The sequence below is a fragment of the Gavialis gangeticus genome, unplaced genomic scaffold (genome assembly GCF_001723915.1).
Source record: "Gavialis gangeticus isolate Ggan-Ray unplaced genomic scaffold, GavGan_comp1, whole genome shotgun sequence".
In the NCBI taxonomy this organism is placed as follows: domain Eukaryota; kingdom Metazoa; phylum Chordata; order Crocodylia; family Gavialidae; genus Gavialis; species Gavialis gangeticus.
The window spans coordinates 69,528,172-69,549,742 of NW_017728993.1; the positions used below are offsets into that span (position 1 = coordinate 69,528,172).

The 21,571-nt window shown below is 42.7% G+C and overlaps 1 protein-coding gene across 2 annotated transcripts in view; it reads right to left on the reverse strand.

Annotated features, from left to right (window-relative positions):
- Positions 1-21,571, reverse strand: part of NOTCH2 (notch 2) — a 150,158-nt gene that overhangs the window by 32,713 nt on the left and 95,874 nt on the right. For both annotated transcript variants that reach the window (XM_019501982.1, XM_019501983.1), the window contains exons 17-26: positions 19,642-19,870; positions 15,814-16,015; positions 12,935-13,088; positions 12,525-12,709; positions 11,309-11,441; positions 7,315-7,560; positions 6,517-6,629; positions 4,504-5,027; positions 3,295-3,642; positions 2,918-3,060 (exon numbers count right to left, since the gene is read on the reverse strand). In XM_019501982.1, coding sequence (XP_019357527.1) covers positions 2,918-3,060; positions 3,295-3,642; positions 4,504-5,027; positions 6,517-6,629; positions 7,315-7,560; positions 11,309-11,441; positions 12,525-12,709; positions 12,935-13,088; positions 15,814-16,015; positions 19,642-19,870 — 2,277 coding nt within the window. The remainder of the gene's footprint in view (positions 1-2,917; positions 3,061-3,294; positions 3,643-4,503; positions 5,028-6,516; positions 6,630-7,314; positions 7,561-11,308; positions 11,442-12,524; positions 12,710-12,934; positions 13,089-15,813; positions 16,016-19,641; positions 19,871-21,571) is intronic.

The window sequence follows — 21,571 nt, forward strand, 5'->3', positions numbered from 1 at the left end:
ACATGCACTCTGGTGTGGGGCAAGTTGTGCCACTTGGGGCAAACTGACTGTGCACAGCTCCTCCCGCAGCTGCGGCCATGGGGAGCTAGAGGCTAGGGCCATCACCTGTGCTGACCCCAGCAGTATAAAAAGCTGCCCTGGCAAGCAGCTGATGGCTACTTGCTCTCAGGAGCTTCTGGAGCCCATCCACTTCGTATCTGGGGGAACTAGCCCCTGTGCCAGCTGGACTGCTGAAGCAGCCCTAACCTAAAGTGACCCCTACACCCTCTACCCACTGCAGCAGTCTGGCAGTGGATACTGCTGCCCAGCTATGACTTACTGCCACCTGCGACAGCATGCAGCCACAAGGCCGTGCACCAGCCAGATCTGGATTGTGACTGCATGGTCACCTGGGCTGTGATATGGGCACTGTAGCAGAGCCTCCTGCACCTCTGGACTAGCTGCCAGTGGGCCGTGTCTGCACAGCTGGCCTTCATACAACACTGCTATCATATTTTCTGGTGCCCCTGCCCTGCCATCTGGCCATCAGTTTGGAAGCCTACCAGTGCCTCTATCATCATAATAAAAAATTTAAATATCTATACACTTTGGCATTTGCTTTTGGTTTTTTTAACATAGAAAAATCAGAACTGCCCCTGCCCCCTTTGCTCACCAGGATGTGGAGCACTGAGTAGCACTGATATGCCAGTGCCCTGCCCCTGCCCTTGATTCCTGACCCACAGCCCCTGCCTGCCTCCACTAGTGCCCTCCCAGCAGCAGCTCCATCCCAGCACTAGGATATGGGTCCAAGTATCAAATTTAGAGCTCGGGCTGCAAATAGGCAGTGCAGGGAACATTTTTTAGTTCTTAACATGCCTTCTGTGGTGTCTCAAACTGATCTGAGATGCCACAACAGGCACATGCATGGTCATCTGGATGTGCCCAATGTGTTTAGGATAAGAGACTCATCGGGATTTGGAAAGCTCAGACTATGGCCGTGCAGAGTAAATTCTGATGAGCTGGTACGACAATTAATGTACACAACACCTTTGCTGTATCACCTTCCTCTATTCCGTGTCTTAGAATTTGCATTCTATGACTGAAGTAGGACTTTATTTTTTTTTCAGAAGAACTTGTATAGCTTGTACACATGGCCTTTCTTTTAAGTGAGAAGCTAGGACCACAATTTCGTGAACTGCATCTTCAATAAAGTATCCACTTGCTTTTACACAGATCTGGTTCTTTGCCAAAAGGAGCTTCTGCTAAATTGAAGATGCTGCTCTTTGCTCAGTACCTCAGCTCCCTCAAGATACCTGTTCCTGAAATAGGGCTGCAAGATCACAGTTTAAAGTCATGGCTTTCCTATGTATCAGGGGTGCTCAACCTCCAGTATGTGGACTAAATGAGGCCTGCAAAGCCATCATATCTGGCCCATGGGGACTCCCCATGGGTAAGGAAATTTGTCATCTTTGGGGAGTGGCCATTAATATTGCTACTCTCCCTTTGCCAAATTCCCAAACCCCAAGCCCAGTGCAGCCAGTCAGGCTGGGCTGCAACCCCTAACCCACAGAGCCAGGCCACACCTCCCCCCACTTATGAACTGGCCCCAAGCCACACCCCAGTCCCACCCCACAGGCCACGGTTGGTACCTGGCCATGCCCCCTTCCCCCATGGAGCTGGGTTGGGACATTGCTATGCCCCTCCCTCCCCAAAATCGAGCCACACCCCTTTCCCTCAGCAGGACGTGGTTGGGGTTTGGCCATGCCCCATTCCCTCCTGCTGGGGCTGAGCCATGCCTCCTTCCCCCATGGGGCAGAATTGGGGCTTGGCCACACCCGTTCCCTCCCACTGGGGCCAGGCCACAAGCCCTTCTCTCCTTATAGGGCTGAGTGGGAGCTGGTGATGCCACCCCGCCCTCCCCACCAGCAAAGCCAGGCCACATCCCATTCCTCTCCACAGGGCCAAGTCAAACTCCTTTTCCCTTCAGGGCTGTGTTGGGGCTAGCCTGCCCCCTACTCCATTCCACACAGCCAGTTGGTGCCTGCTGTGCCCACCTGGGTGCCGGATCAGGAACACCAGCTGAATTCAGCTCATGGATGGACCAGGCACTGCCCATCCAGCCCTCCAAGCAGAAAAGATTGAGCATCACTGATATAGTTATGTATACATAATGGCAAATCTTTGAATTCGTAGAGGGACTGAACCACAGCACAACCTCATAACAACTAACCCTATTTATAAGAATCCTCTGTACTCAACAGAAGGGACTGATTTTTTTTCCCTTTTTTTGAATGAAAAGAATGCAGCAAACTGAATAGTCCTATTATAGGGAACAACCCCTTTTATGAACTCTTTTCTCATTCCCATAGGGGTTCACTGTAATGAGGTTACACTGCATTTAAACAATTTCTATTCTAGTAGGAAGGCAAGAGGGTCAGACCATGTGATAATCCCTTGCGTGTTTTTGCCAACTGATCACCTGCTTATTTGTGATAGATTAGTTCTTGTCTTTTAAAACACATCACATTACAGAATGTAAAAAAAAAACCCTTAGGCAAGTGCATCACAACACACACATGCCCCAACTGCATGTCGATAAGTTAGTCCTAGGTATATAAGGGTTTTGTGCAGGGGTGGGCAAAATGCAGCCCACCAGGTCATTCTATCCGGCCCATGGAGCCCCTAAAAAAATTTAGAAAATTAATATTTATCTGCCTGTCATGCGGCCCTCAATGGCTTGCCAAAACTCAGTAAGCAGCCCTTTGACCAAAATAATTGCCCAACCCTGGTTTTGTGGAATCCCAGAAATTGTATTGAACACTAAGATCTCTGAAGTGGTTACAAGGCTGTCCTGCAACTCAAAATCTGCCACTTGACAAAAAAAAATTTGCTTCCTTCACACCCCAGAATTTTCCCCCTTTTCTTTAATGGTACTTACTTTCAACCGACACAAAAGGATAAGGCACCATGCCCTTAATGGCCTGAGCTGCTAAAAGAGCTGCTGCAGCTTCTGTATTTTTAAAGCACTGGTCTGACTCTTCAGCGCACTGTCGATTGTCAATTTCCAGGAACACCTTTGTGCTGTAAGAGCAGAAGAGAGAATAGGTCCTACTAATCAGTTTCACCAGACAAAAATAGAGAGTCTTCCAGGCTAATACTTTCACCTTGCTCTGGATTAAACAACCTTGATAGTTTTAGGCTTCCCCCTGGCAGAAGGCCAATACATCCCCTGGCCTAAAATACTGTATGTTTTGTAGACACCTTGTAATTCAGACTTCACAGTCCTAGTAGAGAAAAGCAAAGAAATTTGCTCACCCAATGGCCTCTTGTTCAAGCTCTCTGGCCTTACGAATGACCAACAGGGATCGCCGGCTCCGTAGTGCTGACTTCTCTCCATAGTATGGGTATACCATCAACTCTCCCTGGGAATCCCGTTTTATTCTCAGGTTGGTGTGTAGAAGGGTTCCTAGAGTCCATAGGAAGCTATGGACATCTGAAAGCAGCTGGTCAGGGGGCATTAGCACCACAATTATAAGGGTACCTTCTGCCAGCTTCTCAGCTTTGTCACCAGCACAGTCCAGACCATCCCAACCACACTCCTCATTGTTACATCCTTTGTCACAGAGGCCATTCGCATAGTGATCCTCACAATATTTACCATACCTGGAAGAGGGACAGAGGGTTATAGACAGTAACATACTGACAGCTGTAGCCTGGGGTCCTGTCAACTAGGATGCAAAGCCTTCCACCACTAGCTAGTCCATTCCAGTGCGGGTCAAGCTCAAAATGATGGATTAGACTCACGCATTTTAGGTGATAAAATTCACCTTGAGGGTACCATTTACAATGTGACCTCACATCTGGAGCGAGGTATAAGTGGAAAGCATAGAGCACCTGGTTCAACTGTAGTGTGAGCAAAATGAGAATTATTTAGATCAGTCAAGAGGACTGCACCAAATACTGGAGACACATCATAGCATGTCCAGCCCTACCACATGACCAGTTATGTTGGTAAAGTTGTACCACGTGCTGCCAGGCAGGAAACAGGGCAGCACATAAATCACACCTTTAGGTCTCAGACATTGCACCTGAGCCAAAGAAATGCAGTACTTTTGGGGAGCAAAACAGAAGACACTAGGCCAACACGTGAAAAAAACAAAAAATTTAAATCCTGCTCTCCCTAGTTTGTGGTGAGCTCACATACATAGCATTTTTTTGTGAAGCAAGACCCACTGACTGCTCCATCGGATCCAGCAAGCAAGGAACCATATGGTGTCATTGATCAAACTGTCATTTTGCCCCCAAAACTCAGCATCTTCCAAATATTATTTCCAAAGAGCTGAGAAGCAGGTGAAAGAAGGAAAAGTTCTTTGAGGCATGAAGTGCAGCGAGAGCATTGTGATTATGCACCATTCATAAGGCTGAGGGAGCAGAGGCTGTGCAGGCCAAGCATATAAGTTGTTAAAAGCAATAGCAAGAGATGGATTAGTTACAGAAACCACTGCTGCCAGCATCGGGCCTTACTTGCACGTCTTAGGGTTCTGCTGACACTCAAAGTTGTCAAACAAGCACTCAGGTGTATTACAGGCCTCATCGCACAAGCCATTGAAATGCTCCCAGCAGCGCAGTGACGAAGAACAGTTGGCCCAGGGATCTTCTATCATCAGCGAACAGTCCCCTCCATCCCACTGGCACGCGTGCGTGTTGCAGTCTTCATCACAGTAGCCGTCTTTTGCTCTTTCCATGCAGTGTTGACCCAGACACCCTTCAGGTTCTCGGCTGGGGTGTACTGAATGCTCACATTGGCTGCCTTCAGTGTAACTGGGACACTGGCAGTAATAATAAGGAGCCTGAGGCCTAGGATGGCAACTTCCCCCATTCTGGCAGGGTGCACTGGTACAGCCCGCAGTAGCCTGGCACTCCTCACCCACCAAGAGCTCTGGACAGTAACAACGGGGCCCTGAGGATGTCTGGATGCACAGTTCCCCTTTCTTGCACCTCATTTGCCCACAAGTATTGCTGAATTCACATTTAGACCCAGAATAACCCTAAGGAGAAAAAAAGGGGGGGCAGGAGATCACATTGAGTATGGCTCTTAAGAGATAAGCTCTCAATTTTGTTATGCAGAGACATGAGTTTATCAATGAATACCTGCATCTCCACCCCGCACATCAAAGCCAGTACCCCCTTTCTAGGAATGTGTGGTGCTTCCCTAGATCTAAACCACAAAGACATGCTCTGAAAACCTTCAGTGACCAGGTGAGCCAAGCAGAAAAATCCACCAATGAACACGTCTCTGTTCCATGAATCTGCTTTCTCCTATCTCACACTGCATTTCCATAGTGCGTTTCACCCTTGAAGTGCATCTCCCATAGTTAAACTTCCAAGTCTTGCAACTTCCTGGGACATATTTTCCAGGCTTGGATAAATATACCACATATAAACCAGGATAAGTTTTATTTACCTTACACTATAACCCTGGTTTTCTAATAACTTTCCAGAATGTTCATGCCTTGCAAAATTAATTCTCCCATGCTTGATCAGCACATGAAGTTGTGTGCACACCTGTCCTTGAAAAGCTGGTACAAATGTTAGTTTGGTTTTTATTTAAAGAAAGGGCTTGGCATAGTCTGGAGCAAAGCAAGTGGACTTGAGTAGGGGCAGATCCAGGGGGAGTGAACTTCTGCACTTGTACCCCTTTGATTCCCTGTCTACCAAAGCTTAAAACCAACTGCCCAGCAGTGACAGCAGTTGCTACTAGTCAGGCAGTGCTGAGGGAGTCACTTGACTTCTTGGCTCATTATAATCAACCTGATCTCTTCTAAACTCTTCATTCCATAGATGTTAATGACCCTCTCCTTTGTAATGGTTTTGATGTTCCACCAGTCAAACTAGTCTTTCTTCTGCCATGCTGCTGTCTGTTAGCTGCTCCTGGTAATGAAGCTCCTATTGCACAGCCCTGCAGATTATTTTTAACTCATTCCAGTGAAGTTATCTTTGTTTTTGCTTCAATCTTAAACGGAATAATACAGCCCTAGGTCCCAAGTATATTAGTAAAGCTTCTAGTTTATTTTTAGCTGGAAAAAATGTGTTGCTTTATATGCAATGTTGCACCTCACCATCTGCACCCTTCTTTTCAAAATTCTAGATCTGCCTCTGGACCCAAGGAGGACCCAAAAGCCTAGTAATAAATATTTAGCAGAAAAGGTAGTTAAGCCATCTCAACAAGGAACTTGCTGGTAGTAGTAATGAGCAATGCCAAGTTCCATATAACTGCCTATGGCATTCAAATGTCACTGACTGACTGGTGAAGGAACTGCACTTACTTCCTCAGCTGGGAGGCACAAGAGTGGTAGAAAAGGACAGGGCTTTCCAGGCAGTGCAGAAGGGGTATACTCCACTTACAAAGGGAATCAATGCAAAAAATTATGAAATCAAAACATAACAGAAGCTCTGTTGTTCTTTGCTCTGCTTTCAGGGCTGTCATGGTACAAGAAAACTGGACTAAGCAATGCAATCTGAAGGCAGGTCACTTACTGGAGGACACTGGCAGATGAATCCATCAGGCATATTACTGGCAACAGCACAAGTACCTCCATTCTGACAAGGCTTCTGAGGACACACATCTATCACAGTTTCACAGTGACGGCCTGTTGCACACACATAAAGGAGGGAAAGAAGAGGGGAGAAACTTAGTTGCATGGAGAAGGACCACCAACTATTGCCTTTCTTTTTCAAAAGGAAACCCTTTCAGCAAATATTTCTATCTCATCCTATCACCCTGACTGTCTCCCACGGGCCATGGTTTATGAGAGGGTCGATTCTGGACCCACTGCCAAGATGATATTGAAAAACTAGAGTGAATAGAAGGGGACGGGGAGGACCTAAATACAAATACTGTATACTGGGACTGGCTTGGGGAGAAATTAAATGTCTAAAAATGAGAAAGTCATGTTGAAAACAACACACAAATCGTACATCCTTCAAACATCTGTAAACTCAAAGGCAGAGAATTCAAATGATGAATGGGGAAAAACTTGTACCAGGAAATAAAGATGGAAAAGTGATGAATACAAGAAGAACACTTCTATCAGCTAAGAGTCTTGAGGTAAAGGCTAATCTTCAAAGGTGACTGTGGAAATCCCATTTCTTGAGGTTTCTGAAACAAAACTGGTTTTATGCAATCACTAGAAGACAGCATAAGGACCACTCATGGATTGCCAGGGAAATAGAATGGATAGCTTAATAGCATCAAAAAAAACCCCCAAAAAACAAGAAAAGACCATGTTTTGACTAATTCAGGAGGAAACAGAGGGACTGTGTCCTGGTACTTACCAGTAAAGGCACTGCGGCAGATACATGTATAATTATTAACCAGCTGAACACAGTCTCGGCTACCACGAGGGCTACAAGGGTTGGAGAGGCATTCATTAATGTCCCCCTCACACTGCTTGCCTCCGAAGCCTGAAGGACAAAGACAGCTGTGGCCCCCAATTTGGTCTATGCACTGTCCTCCATTAAGGCAGCGAGGCCCTCCTGAATCTGGCATGCAGTCATCAATGTTCTCCTCACAAAGAAGGCCTGTCAAAACAAGCAAAAGTAACTTGAGTTTTTGGCCTGGCCAACTTGCTTATTATTGCTATTATTCTGGTCTAAATGTTGCAGGAATGTTCCTAACACAAAAACATGTTTTGTACTCAAGTTTCTGATACGCACTCTTAACCACAATCTAACTTAAATGTAACTATGCCTGAGAATTTCCTGTAGGAAAATTTTCCTATAGGAAACCTAACAAGACATTCAAAGGGAATGCTACCATGTGAGGGCTAATGAGTTTTAAAATTTAATCCTACGGCTAGATTCACTGCTTGCGCAGCCATTATACAGCTTCTTTGGGGAAATGCAAAGTAACTATGGCATCTCAGACAAATCTGCAGATGTTTTCTGTGATCAGAGCAGCATAAAGAAGTCAGAGTGCGTGGGTGAACACAACCCTTAACTTGTCATTACATTTTTTACTTGAATTGTTACAGTTTCTTCTCTGGGAAAATTTATGTTAATGTTCTGCAGGGGAAAATGCTGAGCAATTACCAAATTTGCTGATAAAGTAGGGATCAGTGTTTATAAAGCCTGAGGATCTATGAAAGCCTGGAGGAAGACCCTGCCATGGAGAGTAAAGGATGGATAAGAGAGGTTTTGTGAGGGGATTACAGGGGAGCACAATGGGATGGTTAGAGGAAAGGGATCATAATAAGTATTCATTACACAAAATCAGTGTCCATACCTATTTGAAAACTAAACACAGAGAAAAAGTGACACTGGTGTTTGCTGAAGCATTCAGTTTGTGCCCCAAACAAATGCTCCATGTAGCACTTTCCTCTCAGCAAAAAAGGCCTGCTGCCTCCTGCTCCTACTGAGGCACTGGAGAACTGCATTAGGATGGCAGTAGGGGTAAAGAACCCAGTCCCATATTTCCATTTCTCTATGAAACACTTTGGTCTTCCCAGGAAATGTTAACACTTACAGCTTGCAGGGTTGCAAAAGGGGTATGTATATGCACTGGCAAAAACAGCTGCCTCTGCAGTACCATCCTCTTTGCCCTTGCACTCAGCACTCTTTAAGGATGCAAGTTCAAGTAGGGCCCATTTCCACCAGCATTCTCTTGACTGTTCTTTTTTTACTACCACCCCTCTCCTCCATCTTGCAGACATGTAAATTATACCCACATGGAACCCTCAGATACTGCTGACACACACAGAAGTCAGGTTTACTCGACCCCATTTGGATTTAGTAATAGGTAAACAATGGTTTGCAAGCTTAGCCTCTGGTCAGAATGAAAAAGCCATATATAGCTTGAGCTGGCATACCACATCTGTTAAACACCACAAATGGTTAAAAGTTGTAGAGTGGACAGAGCCTCAGATTTGCATTTGGTTTTGTGTCTTTACATGAAACAGTCTGTGGGAGGAAAAATAAATAAAAGATGTTTTCCTTGCTTCATGAGGTAGGAGAATTCTCTTCCCACCCTTGCACTTTCTAAGAAATTTCCAAAACTTACCATATTCAGCTGTAGATCCAAGAAAAATTTTCAGACAGATCTATATACAAAGCCTTCACAGTAATAAGACAAGAAAACAGGAAGATCACAAGGAAGAGACAAGAAGCAACAAGGTAAAGCACTGTAAAAAATTCTGATCAGCTGTACCCAAGAAGCTGGGCATAGAAACAGTTAGCAACCACACAGATGATGTATCAGCAACTCTAAATCAAAGTTAAGATTCTGGAAAGTGATTGACTTCAAAGAAAAGTCAGTCTAGCTGCCATGGCTGCAGGGAAAGCCTCAAGGAGCGCAACCAGCACATGCATCCAACAGCAGCAGCTCTCAGGCATGTGACAGTCTCATTCATTTCTGAGCACCCGTCCATGGTAATACAGGCAGCTTGAGGGTCCTTCCATAGGCAGGAAGAAATGAATAAATCCAGATAGGAATGAGCCAGTAAATTGAAGACTGAAAGGTGTGCTGATACTCTAGTAAATGGCAGAGGGTGAAAAGGAGAGAAATGAGATGTCCCTCTGTTGCCATGAAATGCAAAAAGATATTTTCACTGAAACAATGGGCTGAACACAGCAAAATAAATTCAATGGCAAAATAGTTCATATTGGGGATCTTTGCTGGGCATAGAGCAGAGTTAACATAAATGAATGAGGAGGAAGCAAATAGGAAATGGCTTATGAGTTTGTATAAACTGCTTTGGTATTATGAGCCTTTGATGAGTTCCACCTGGAACAGATGTGACCTCAGCTGGAGAACAATGCTTTAATGGGGACATTATATTTCAAGAAAGAAAACTGAAGTTTCAGAGGAATGTAAAACGTTTGTGACCGAGTCAGGAAATCAGTTCATAGATTCATAGATGCTAGGGTCAGAAGGGACCTCAACAGATCATCAAGTCCAATCCCCTGCCTAGGCAGGAAAAAGAGTGCTGGGGTCAGATGACCCCAGCCAGACGCCTATCCAGCCTTCCCTTAAAGGCCCCCAAGGTAGAGGAGAGCACCACTTCCCTAGGAAGCCCATTCCAGATTTTGGCCACCCTTACTGTGAAGAAGTTTTTCCTGATACCTAGCCTAAATCTGCTCTCTCTCAGTTTGTGACCATTGTTCCTTGTTACCCCAAGAGGTACCCTGGTGAACAGAGCATCTCCAATCCCTTGCTGCGTACCTGTAATGAATTTGTAGGTGGCCACAAGATCACCTCTCAGCCTTCTTTTGCAGAGGCTGAAGAGGTCCAGGTCCCTCAGTCTCTCCTCATAGGGCTTGTTCTGTAAGCCCTAACCATATGAGTGGCCCTCCCTTGGACTCTGTTGAGTCTATCAACATCCTTCTTGAAGTACAGCGCCCAAAACTGGACACAGTACTCCAACTGCGGTCTGACCAATGCCACATAGAAGAGAAGTATCACCTCCTGCTGATGCATGATAAAGTGTGGTTAGCTTTGATGATGAAAAGGTCTACAAGGAAAGACTGAATGAATTGGGCACATTTAGCTTGGAAAATGACCAACGGAGGTAGGAAGAATTTGCTGCCACAAGTGTTCTTTATACTAAGAAAATCAACGCTAAATTTTAGAAAAAAGTTATATGCAACAAGCTGTCAAGGGAGGTTATATAATCATCATCAGCAAGACAAATGCTGAACAACTGAAGCAAATCAAATTTGCTCCAATGGACTAGCAGAGCCTAGGTTCACCAAAATAATTCTCACAAAATAATTTCTCCGACAGAGAAACAGAAGCTAAAATCTTAGTAATCAAAGGGGCAAGGATCCTGGAGTTACACAACTAAACATGCTTCCTAAAAAGCTAGTTGCATCCCCACTAAAAAGAAATCCAACTGGTTAGAACAGTGACTGTCAGTCATGGAAACATTAAATCCTTTTAAAGATGCTATGGGGTGCTCCACAATATTAGCACCGACAGGAGATTTCAAACAGTGTCAAAAACATTCTGCCCTGCTGTGGGCTTTCTGAGTTCCGTGCAACAGAAGAATTCCTCTGTTATTTTTTTGTGGTCAAAGAACGAGTGAAAACTAAGAGCTGACATTTTCTGAGGGGTCTAATGAGGGATGCCTTGAGTCTAAAAGTGTTGAGAACCACTGGGCTAGAAAATAATAGACCGGGGAGACATCTGTTTCCCTCAGGGACTCATAGCATTTTATTTGAAGCCTATTCAAATGAAATTAATTCATTCCTGCAAGACTACATGTGTGGAAACCACTCTATAGGAAAGAAGTGAAATTCCTGTAGCTTTTTACTTTATTATTGAATTTCATACCCCGAGTTCCTGGTGGACAGGAGCATTTGAAGTGATTGATGAGATCAATGCAGGTTCCTCCATTTTGGCAGGGCTGGAACTGACACTCATTCACTTCATACTCACAGTTGACACCCTGGTACCCTGGCACACACTACAAACATAAAAAAAAGGAACAAGTGTATATATCTTACCCAACATGGACACATAAGCATGTATCTGAGATTAATGCACCCTAACCTAAAACAGGACAAAAAACCCAAAAATTTTCAGTGGCCAAATTCTGCTCCTATATGCATGTGGGCAGCCTTAATGATTTCAGTGAGAGAAGTTAACCAGGTAAGTACTGTACTGCTCACAAAACATCTAAAGGTGAGCAATCTGCCTCCTACAGGTGTCTTGTAGAAGATCACAAGGCAAAGTTGGAAGGCTTGATGAATCTCAGCTGCTATTAAAAAAAAAAAAAAGTCAAGTCAAACAAACTTCAAGTCTTCAGTAAATTCAACCCCTTCAGAAAATGTGGTTCGGAAAGTTCCACCGTCTTCAAAGCCCATAAAACTGGTGGGCTAAAATAACCTGTGGTGCTGTGACTATCAGCCAGAGGAGTCAGAGCACAGCAAAGGGAGACGGTTACTATCATGGGAGGTAAGTGTTCCACCCATCCTAAGCAGGACAAGTATAGATTGTGTCGATTTGCTTTTTGATTTAATTTTCACATACTTATAAGTTACAAGTGGAAGAGACCTATTAGGTGAATAAATCCATGTCCCCAGAGGCATGGGATATCAGTGACTAACCTCCTGCTAAACTCAAGTCGAATACTGTTCATTCTTATCCTTCCATAGTCTTTCAAAGTGACTCCAAATCCCTGACATTAACCAAGTTTAAATTTTCTCTCTGGGGCATGCTGCATTTTTCCAAGTTGTAGGTCCCTTTGCATTCAGTCTCTTTATTTGGTACTTGGAATTCTTCCTAATAAACCAAATCTGAACATTTCATCAAATATCATGCTTCTACTCTCTCCCTTGACAGTGCTTCTACTCAAGACAATTTGAACATAATCGCGGTTTTGGTTGATAAATAATCAAAATAATTTTTGCAGAGTACCTGGTCACAACCATGGCAAACAGGTGACAATCTCAGCAGCAGAAAGGAAATGAAGAACTGTACAGTGAAAATGTTAAATTGGTGAAATTAGGCATTATCTGTGTTTCCTTTAAACAGCACCCTCCTTTACCTCACAGTTATATCCTCCAAGATAGTCCCTGCAGGTGGCGCCATTCTGACAAGGACTGGAGATGCATTCATCCACCTGCTCTTCACAATAGCTACCAGTGTAGCCTGTCCGGCATTGGCAACGGTGGCTGTTTCCAACGTTAAGGCAATTGCCAGAGTGCTGACACAACTGGTCTACAGGGACCCCTAGAATAAAAGGTTAAGCAAAGTAAGCAGCCATCTGAAACCAAAATTCATGAGAGAAGCCATCACCATTGCTATTTCAGCTACGAACAGTTATTGCTAGACCAAAAAAGCAGAGCCTCTATCTTGGATCCTGGAAGTTGGGAGGAAGGAAGTGTGGGGGGTGGAATCTATTGATAACACTTTGAGGGCTATAATTTTCTGATAACAAAGAAGAACGCCACTTACCCCTCTGTGAAGCAGCCACTTGGCAGGAGACATTGGGAACATCACAGTAGGCACCACTCCAACCAGGGGAACAGTTGCAATGAAAGTGAGTATTCTGCTGGACACATGTACCTTTGTTCTTACAGGGAAACTTGCTACACAGATCCACAAGTATCTAAAACAACAGATTCATAAATGTAACTGATAAGCCATTGTTCACATTTTCTGCCTTTCTTGGGGGTTTAAATCCCCCAAACATTTTACACTCTGATAAAGGCACCAAGATACACTGGGTTTAACTGGTGTCTTAAACTGTCCATTATCCAAGATAAAGAGTTTGCAGTTGTTGCATTTTACTTGCAGACAATTCTGTTCCCACTCACCCAGCTCAACAGACCATTCTCTCATCTCTGAATGACATGTGTCATCCTTACTCACTTATTTCCCTTTTTGAGCATATAGACTTCTACGAAAGCTTAGATGCTTGACTGATGTCAAGCTGACTGCACTGGCTAGGGTAGGTCTTTTAAAAAGAATAACAGTTCTGGATTCAGCTGTTCTACCTGCTTTCAGTTGATAACATTCTTCTTTTAAGAAGAGAACTGTCAATCTGTTTCTCAAATAGATTTAACAGAGAAATCTGTGTTTTCAAGTGCATCGGAGACAATATAATTCTGAACTTGTTCCTGCCTTCCAGGTTTTAGCCTGTTTCTTGTTGGGCTTAAAAGTATAGTATTACCATTTTATCTATAATAAACTGCTGACTATTTAATATACAGTTCCCATAAGGGCTCACTGCTTGCAATTTTATTTTATTTTATTTAGTCCTCCTTATTCCAGCTCTTTGTTAAATTAGATCAAACCAAACTTACTAGACTAAAATTGTAGTGGAGCCTATAAGCTGTTAAGCCCTTCCATTATTAGCTTCAATTGCATTTATAAATTTGAAGAGTGGAGAGTGCTCATATAAAATGTATATGACACACAATGATCAAACTCCTCATTCGGAACACAGAATTTATCTCTGATCTGCTGAGCAGAACTGGGGAACTAGATGATTAATTTTTTTTTGCAACCAAGGTACATAATGTCAGCAAGAAACTGTTCAGTTTCATAGTACTTTACGATCGTCTTTCATGTTCCTTCTCTCAAAATGATTAAGCAATGCGCAACAAATGCATAGTTCAGCTGCTCAGGATGACCGTAACTTGTGACATTCTTATGTTGTCCATTTTCTCTGCAAATGGAAAAGTCTTCAGTGACATAATTCTCCATATCGTTAAATAGATGGTATTCTTGTCTGAGACCCAGTGCTCTTTTCTCTTTCCATTTACAGAATCAGCAACATGGAAGAGCAGGAAAACATTCTTCTTCTGTATGGATGCTTGTAGTCATCACTAGGCCGTCTCTCACATTTGATTAAATCTCTTGCATTAAAATAAGGCTGCTTTAAAAAAATATTCTTCCGTTATGTTTTCCCCAAAGGGCAGGCAGCATCTGGAAGCCAGTTGCTAGGTTAAGTGTCAAATAGTATATGCTGAATAAATTGGTCCAAAAATTATTCAGTCTTGCAATGCCAGGTTAACATGAATGCGACTAGAAAAATTCTTATGAGATACAGGTTCTCTGATGACCTGCGTAGTATTCAGAGCTTATCTTTAAATGGCAGAGATCAAACAGTGCCTGAAAGCAGCCAATTCTTAGGCTTACTTTTGCACTGCCCAAATCAAAAGACGATCATGGCTATGTTTTAATGACCATAGCATCCAAAATGTCTTATATGCAACCTGAAATTAATGACCTGCTTCCACTTTGATAAGCCATTTTTTCAATGGCATATTTGATATGGAATTGATCTAAATTCTCCATTTAGAATTGAGTTGCAAGCTTGAAATGAGCATGAACCCCACCTTAAAGTAAAATTCAAAAAATGTCAAAAGTTCAGTTTTCATTAATTTGTTGTAATACATCATTTCCTACCACTGCCTTAAACTTTAGACATTTTGGAGTAAAAAGTTCACACTAATATTTGGTAATGACTGCACAGTCATTTTCTATACCGATCAGCAGCTTCCAATTTTACTGTAGGAAACCACTACTTATAGTGCATAAAACTGTATTAACACTAGGTTGTAAAACCACTATGCCCCAGACTAATTGGCTATAATGGGCCTATTCAATTTAATGGACTGAATGATCATTTCAATTATTTTCCTACAAGAGACACCTTGACTGTTGGTATTGAACAAACTGTTACTCCAATTAACAGACTAGGTAGGGGAAAAAAAAGTAGAGTTTGTCTGAGAGCACAAAACAGCATGTCAGTGTTGCAATGGGTGAGCAGTTAATTCTGCTATATTAACTATATTTAATGTCTCTATCCAAGTGATGCCTACCTTATTTACACACAAATTCTGACCTGCAGTAAAGCAAGCCTGAAGTGAAAATGAAGTAAGCAAGCTACCATTATCCTGGGCAGAGAACTACACACAGAAGGCTTTTGATGCTGTTCATTTTCTTCAGAAACCATACCACATGCTAATTTCAGATGTGGCTTCCTTCTCCAAAACTGTGGTTGAAGAGTTTAACTTCTAGGACAGACATAGCTGAGCTGTGTGCGTTTTAGATAGGACGGAAAGCATTAATAAGTCCTTGCCATAACAAGGATTTTAATGGCATCAGCTGCTTTATTACAAAATAGCACTGAATACAGTTGGCCTTATCTGCATGAGCGTGTCAACCACCTCCCAGTGGAAACAAGGGAAATGGGGCTCTGCATTGTTTAAAACCTGGTATTCATTCAATCTGACTATTTTGCTATACAAATGTTCAGACAAAAGTAACAAGTAAGAATGGACCAGCTGAAATAACTGCTGAACATCTAGGTCTGGGCTACTTACCTGACAGTTCTTTCCAGTGTAACCCATGGGACAAACACAATTATAGGTCCCCAGGCTATCCACACAAGTCCCTCTGTTCAAGCAAGGATGTGAATCACATTCATTAATTTCCATGAGACAAAAGGTTCCCGTGAACCCAACCGGGCACTGGCATGTAAAGGAGTTGATCCCATCCACACAAGTGGCTCCATTGAAACACGAACTGGAAAGACAAAATAAGAGTGAAAAATATACTAAAAGACAAAATACAAGTTAGCTTACAGCCAAAGATTTTATATAAGATTTACAGAAGTGAGAAAGAACCAGTCCTACTAAAACTCCAGCCATCACTAGGACTTGTCAGTCCAGTCCACTCATTTTTTTAGGTTAATTTTTGGATACTGCAAGCTTGTAACAGATATGCTCTCCACTAAAACTCTTAGGTGTTTTCCAACATGATGTCTGGACAGCAGTAACCTCCTCATTAAACACATCTGCTTTGGATAGTTTATCCACAGACCTAGAGCAGAGATTCCTCAACATATTACTAATGACAACTTCCACTGTTCAGACTTCAATTGCTCAGACTTCCTCCCCTCCCATTAGCACATATAACATCCCTTTTGCAACCACTGCAATTACATGTACTGAAGAAAAATAAGGAAATTTAAATCTGAATATCTTTAAATACAGTCAGTCTGCTGCAGGCAAGAACCAGAATCACATAATCGGCAAATATGTTGAACCACAATTTGAGGATTCCCTGGTCTGGAAATAAATGCTTATCATTAGGTCACCTACCTCACCTCTGTTGAGGCAGCATTGCTCAAATATTCCCTCTCAACCTAAATGTACTGACAGAAAGGGCTTCCATGATTTTCCCTTCAAAAGATTATTCCCAATCTGTAGTACGTGAGCTGGTTGGAAGTGGTATGCCAAAACCAACTTTGAATTTTTCAGTTTCAAAGGAACAGTCGTCACAAGCACAAATATGCTCCAGCTACTAATTAACAGCTTTTGAGAAGGTAACAAACAGCTGTTAAATTACATGATTCCAACCACTCACTGGATTGACCACAAGGGGTAAGGAAAGTAAACTAGTTCCTCAGTGAATCATTTGCCTACTATCCAATCACACAACGAAACTCTGTCTACTCCAATGTCAGCCCACCACAAAGTCCAGCTCTTTGAAGTACATATTTCCCTAAGGAAGACAGTCGAGAAAGCAGTAACAGTTTTGGTGGCATTTATGCGAATGTCCTAGAAGCATCATACCATATCAATTTGAGGGTTGTTCATATGGCATGACTGATTTTAGAGAACAAAGCTGCAAGGCAGCTTGATGAGTCTTGAATACTTCTTAAAGAAATGATGAGTCAAGTAAAGGAAAAAAAACTCATGGAATGTAATAAACAATTTTTTCCCTTGCAATTATGTGAAAGTTCCATTATTTATGCTCAGCTCTTATAGACTAACATTTTGAATGAAAAGAGACAGTTATAAAATAATTCTTGTTTTTTGAAGGTATCAAGATGTACAATAATCAAGAAGCAAGATCTGTCAAGCAGGATCTTGTTTCTCTCATATTCCCATGAACATAGCACATCATTGTACAAGGTGTACAATGGCAGAAAAACTCTTCGGAAAACTGAATGATCTTACCACAGCAAACAGTGGTGGGGAAAAACTGCTTCACTGAGTGCTCTATGGCTAACTTCCTCTCTCTGTGGGTATAAGCAGAAGTCACCAAAAGAAGCAGATCAGCTGCAGCAGGATGTGCCCTGCCATAGCTGATCGGCTTTATAGGGCAAAATGTATGTCACCTGCTGTCTCAGCATCAGGCAGGGGTCCAAGCCTGTGGAACAACAGGCAACACATTGTCCACTTAAACAGAGACAAGCCTTGAAGATACCCTGCAACACAGCTCCATAAGTGGAGATGCTAGGGCTTCCTGCTTAATGACATGCCCCAGAGATTGCCCAGGGTGCATCTCTATAAGAGGGGAAAGTCAGGCAGGTGCTCCTAGGCTTTGAGGGGCCTGATCCTTCACAAGAATTCCCAGGGTGCACAGAATCAAGGCCCCACAAGCCCTGGGAATGCCTGCTGGCTCCAGGCTGCCTGCAGTCTTGCATCATGAAGCGCACAGATCTCTAGTGCAATAAAGTGGCAGAAAGTATCACCACCTTTGGTGCAGCCACAAATTTGCGGCATTTGTGGTACAGTCAGGGGTACAGGTATCTGTTTACTTGGCCTTTGGGCTGCCGTAAAAAAATTTTATGGTGGCACAGAGGTGACATCTATTTCCACCCTATGAAACAACAACCAAAAATTTGGCTAAACAAGTGTTACCTGATGTTGAGACCCCTCATTACAGCATGTGCTCCAAGGCACTTGCTGAAAACTGCCTGTCAGTATGAAGCCCTTCTGGAACAGGAATCAAGATGGCAAATTTTATTAAAGCACATGCACAGAACACATATTATCAACTTCAAGAGACAAAATCAAAAGTGATCAAAGACTTCTTTCCACAGCATCAAGATGGCCTTTGTGTAGGAGGCTGCTGACTCATCTCTCTGAACTTTGCTCTGCAGTACAAGTTCTAATTAATGATCTTAGCTTTGACTGAGCTGAACTGCTTGGCAAATGAGCTATAGCTGCCAAAGACCAACTACCTTTTATTGAGCTGACCCACTTTCCTGTCTCAATAGGCTGAACACTACCTAGCTTCCAAAGACTGAAAATTGCACCTGCTCATGATCATTTCATAGTTTCATAGTTAGTAGGGTCGGAAGGGACCTGAACAGATCATCAAGTCTGACCCCCTACCATGGCAGGAAAGAGTACTGGGATCAAACGACCCCAGCGAGATGATTGTCAAGCCTTAAAGCCATGGCAAGGCAAAGAGGGAAACTGCCAATGACTCCATGCTGGAAAATTTCCTCAATTAAAATGTATTCCTGGCCTAACTGTTGACATAAAAACATAGCCTGAATTTGATCCCAACTTCAATAGAAAAGATTGGGCCAGAGACCATCTTCAAAAAACGATGACACCCTAGGTGTGGTGGCTCCTCAACCAAGGAAAAGGAAAGGTTTGACTGAATTGTCCTATGATGGGGAACTAAAGCCAAAATTCAGCTAACTGCAACTCAGTGACTTTTGGTTGACAGTGACAGAGTTAACCCTAGAATCATAAAAAGTTAGTGTTGGAAGGGACCTCAGGAGGTCATCTAGTCCAACCCCCTGCTCAAAGTAGGACTGTCCGCAACTATACCATCCCAGCCAAGCCTTTGTCTAACCAGGTCTTAAAAACCTCCAAGGAGAGACATTTGGACAGAGATTTGATATTTCTTGCATCTTTCAGCTCTATGCACCTCCAAAAGACTGGTTTATTTCCTGATGGCTAAAGACAGAATGAATTTCAATGCAGAACTGAACCTTTTACTTAAGTTCATCAAATACCTCACCTGCCATAAGCATCTAGGTTCTGCAAAGCAGTATGTTTTACCCAGTTCCTGTAATGTACCTGTGTGCACAAAGGCACACCCCCAGGTAACTGTGGGTCAATGCTTCTAAGCTGTGGGACACTGTCTCTGCTCAGGCACAAAGAACAGGCCCGGAAAAGGAGTTCTGTTACAGCTGGCTCCTTTGGGGAAGTGCAGTCCTGTGTTAAGTCACAAGTTAAGCCAGTATCCTTTGCCTGCAACTCAGTTAGGTCCTTATGCCACATGTCAGGAAAATAGCAGGCCCATTTCTAACATTACTCCTGAATGGGACTGGCTTCCAAACCACCAGGCAGTATTTCGTAGCTACTCACTCACACTGTCAAAAGAAATGTAAATGTACTTGCCTCTCAGTGCATTCATTGATGTTGTTCTCACAATTGGTCCCCTCAAATCCTGCTGGGCACTTGCATGTGTAGCTGTTGACATAGTCAGAGCAGGTGCCTCCATTCTTGCATGGTTCACTCAGACACTCATTGGTATCTGTCTGACACTGCTCCCCTTGGAACCCAGGCAGACAGATGCATGAGAAAGAGTTCACCCCATCCACACATGAAGCTCCATTCTGGCAGGGGTCTATAACAACACCACAAATAAAAGTTATTAATCAAGGTAAAAGCAGGGAAGGGACTGGCTCTGAGTAGTTGCCCTGTGGAAAGAGCATTTCTGTCAACTTCTACAAACCAATCTATAGCAAAAAATATAATTTAATACTAAATTCCACATGATTATCCTGTAAATAAAAAACTGGTGAAAAGCAAAAGCCATGAAGCATGGGTTTACCAGACATCTTCCCAGCTAACACGAGGGCTACCTGTATACCTCAGCCTAGTGCCCTCAAACACAATACCATCTCACACACACTGACCATTGAGCCAAAAGCTCCTTGCCCCATCACACCACACCCTCCATTAATTTATCAAAATATCAATTTAAAAAATGCCAAAATGAGGCTGCACAGTTGTTAGCTTGAATGAAGAATGGTATGGCAATCTTTGGTGCAAGCTTTAGCTAGTCCTCTGATGCTGGTGCAGTAAGACACAGGCCTTCATTATGCAAAGGTACAATCCAACCATGGAGAAAGTATTTACTACTGGAAAAATATGTTCATATGATTAAAGTCTGCATTGGTAGAAAGAACACCTGCATCCATTTAAAGGTCACAAAGCCATTGCAGAGATAAGTACTTAAAAAGTCAAACTCTTGGCAGCTATAAAGTGCTGTGCCTATGGCAGTCAGTCACTGTAACTAGGGCTGAAAGCTGAACATTGATTGTCAGCACTGCATATTTGCAAACAAGTAAAGGGGGTGATTATATCAGCTCTTCACTGTGTTTTCATTATTGGAAGGGTCCATTTACTTCTGGGATGTAAAGACAGTTGGCCCAAATCAAAGAAGGTTTTTGTTATTGCTACAGCTGACTTAATTTGGTGAGTTCTGCAAACCCTCCTTTTGGATGTGTTTAAAGTACTAGGAATCATGCTAGATCAATCTTGTGACTTTACTTTCAGATAGGGTAAAACATGTGAATCATGTGGGATTTTAGATATCAAAATAACTAAGATAAAGCCTTTTTTTTTCAAAGCAGCCTATGAAAGTGTCCTTTTACACTGGAGTCCTAGAACAAATGCAACAGCACTACCAATAATCTAATCTCCTTCCAGGGGATGAGGTTACACGATCCACATACCAAATCAAAATGACCTTAGTATTGACTGTTCTATACCAACTTGTTCAGAAAAAAACATTCAAAAAACAGACCAAATGAAATATACCAAAATGGTATCTGCAGCAGTGCTGGAGAGATTTTTAACAGGGCACTCTTCATGTAGTAAACTTCTTTTCAGAACTTTGAAAGCAAGTCCTCCTGAAAAATGTTAAGCTGTCTCCCTTTTCTTTATAAATATCTGATGTTCAACAGGCAAAAACCTGAGTAGGTAGGTAGTTTCCTTTCTATAAAGCAATTCAATTCACGAAAATCTCTTGATCAAATCTGCTTCAGCTTTAGTTCTGGTAACCTTAACTACACGAGTAACTATGTGCAAATACTTATTCTACAAGGAGAGTGCCTGCTGCTTTTTAGTTTAATTTGCTTTCAGAATAAACATATATATGAGTTATTCAGGAATAAGTACTGCACTTTATATCCATGCTGAGCCTTAATCTGATTTAACTTTCAAGGCACACAAGCCTAGGATGTTACACTGATTCTAGCATACATAAAAACTTCACAAACATGAGTCTCAGTTTCAGCTTGTTATGAATGCATGAGAAACA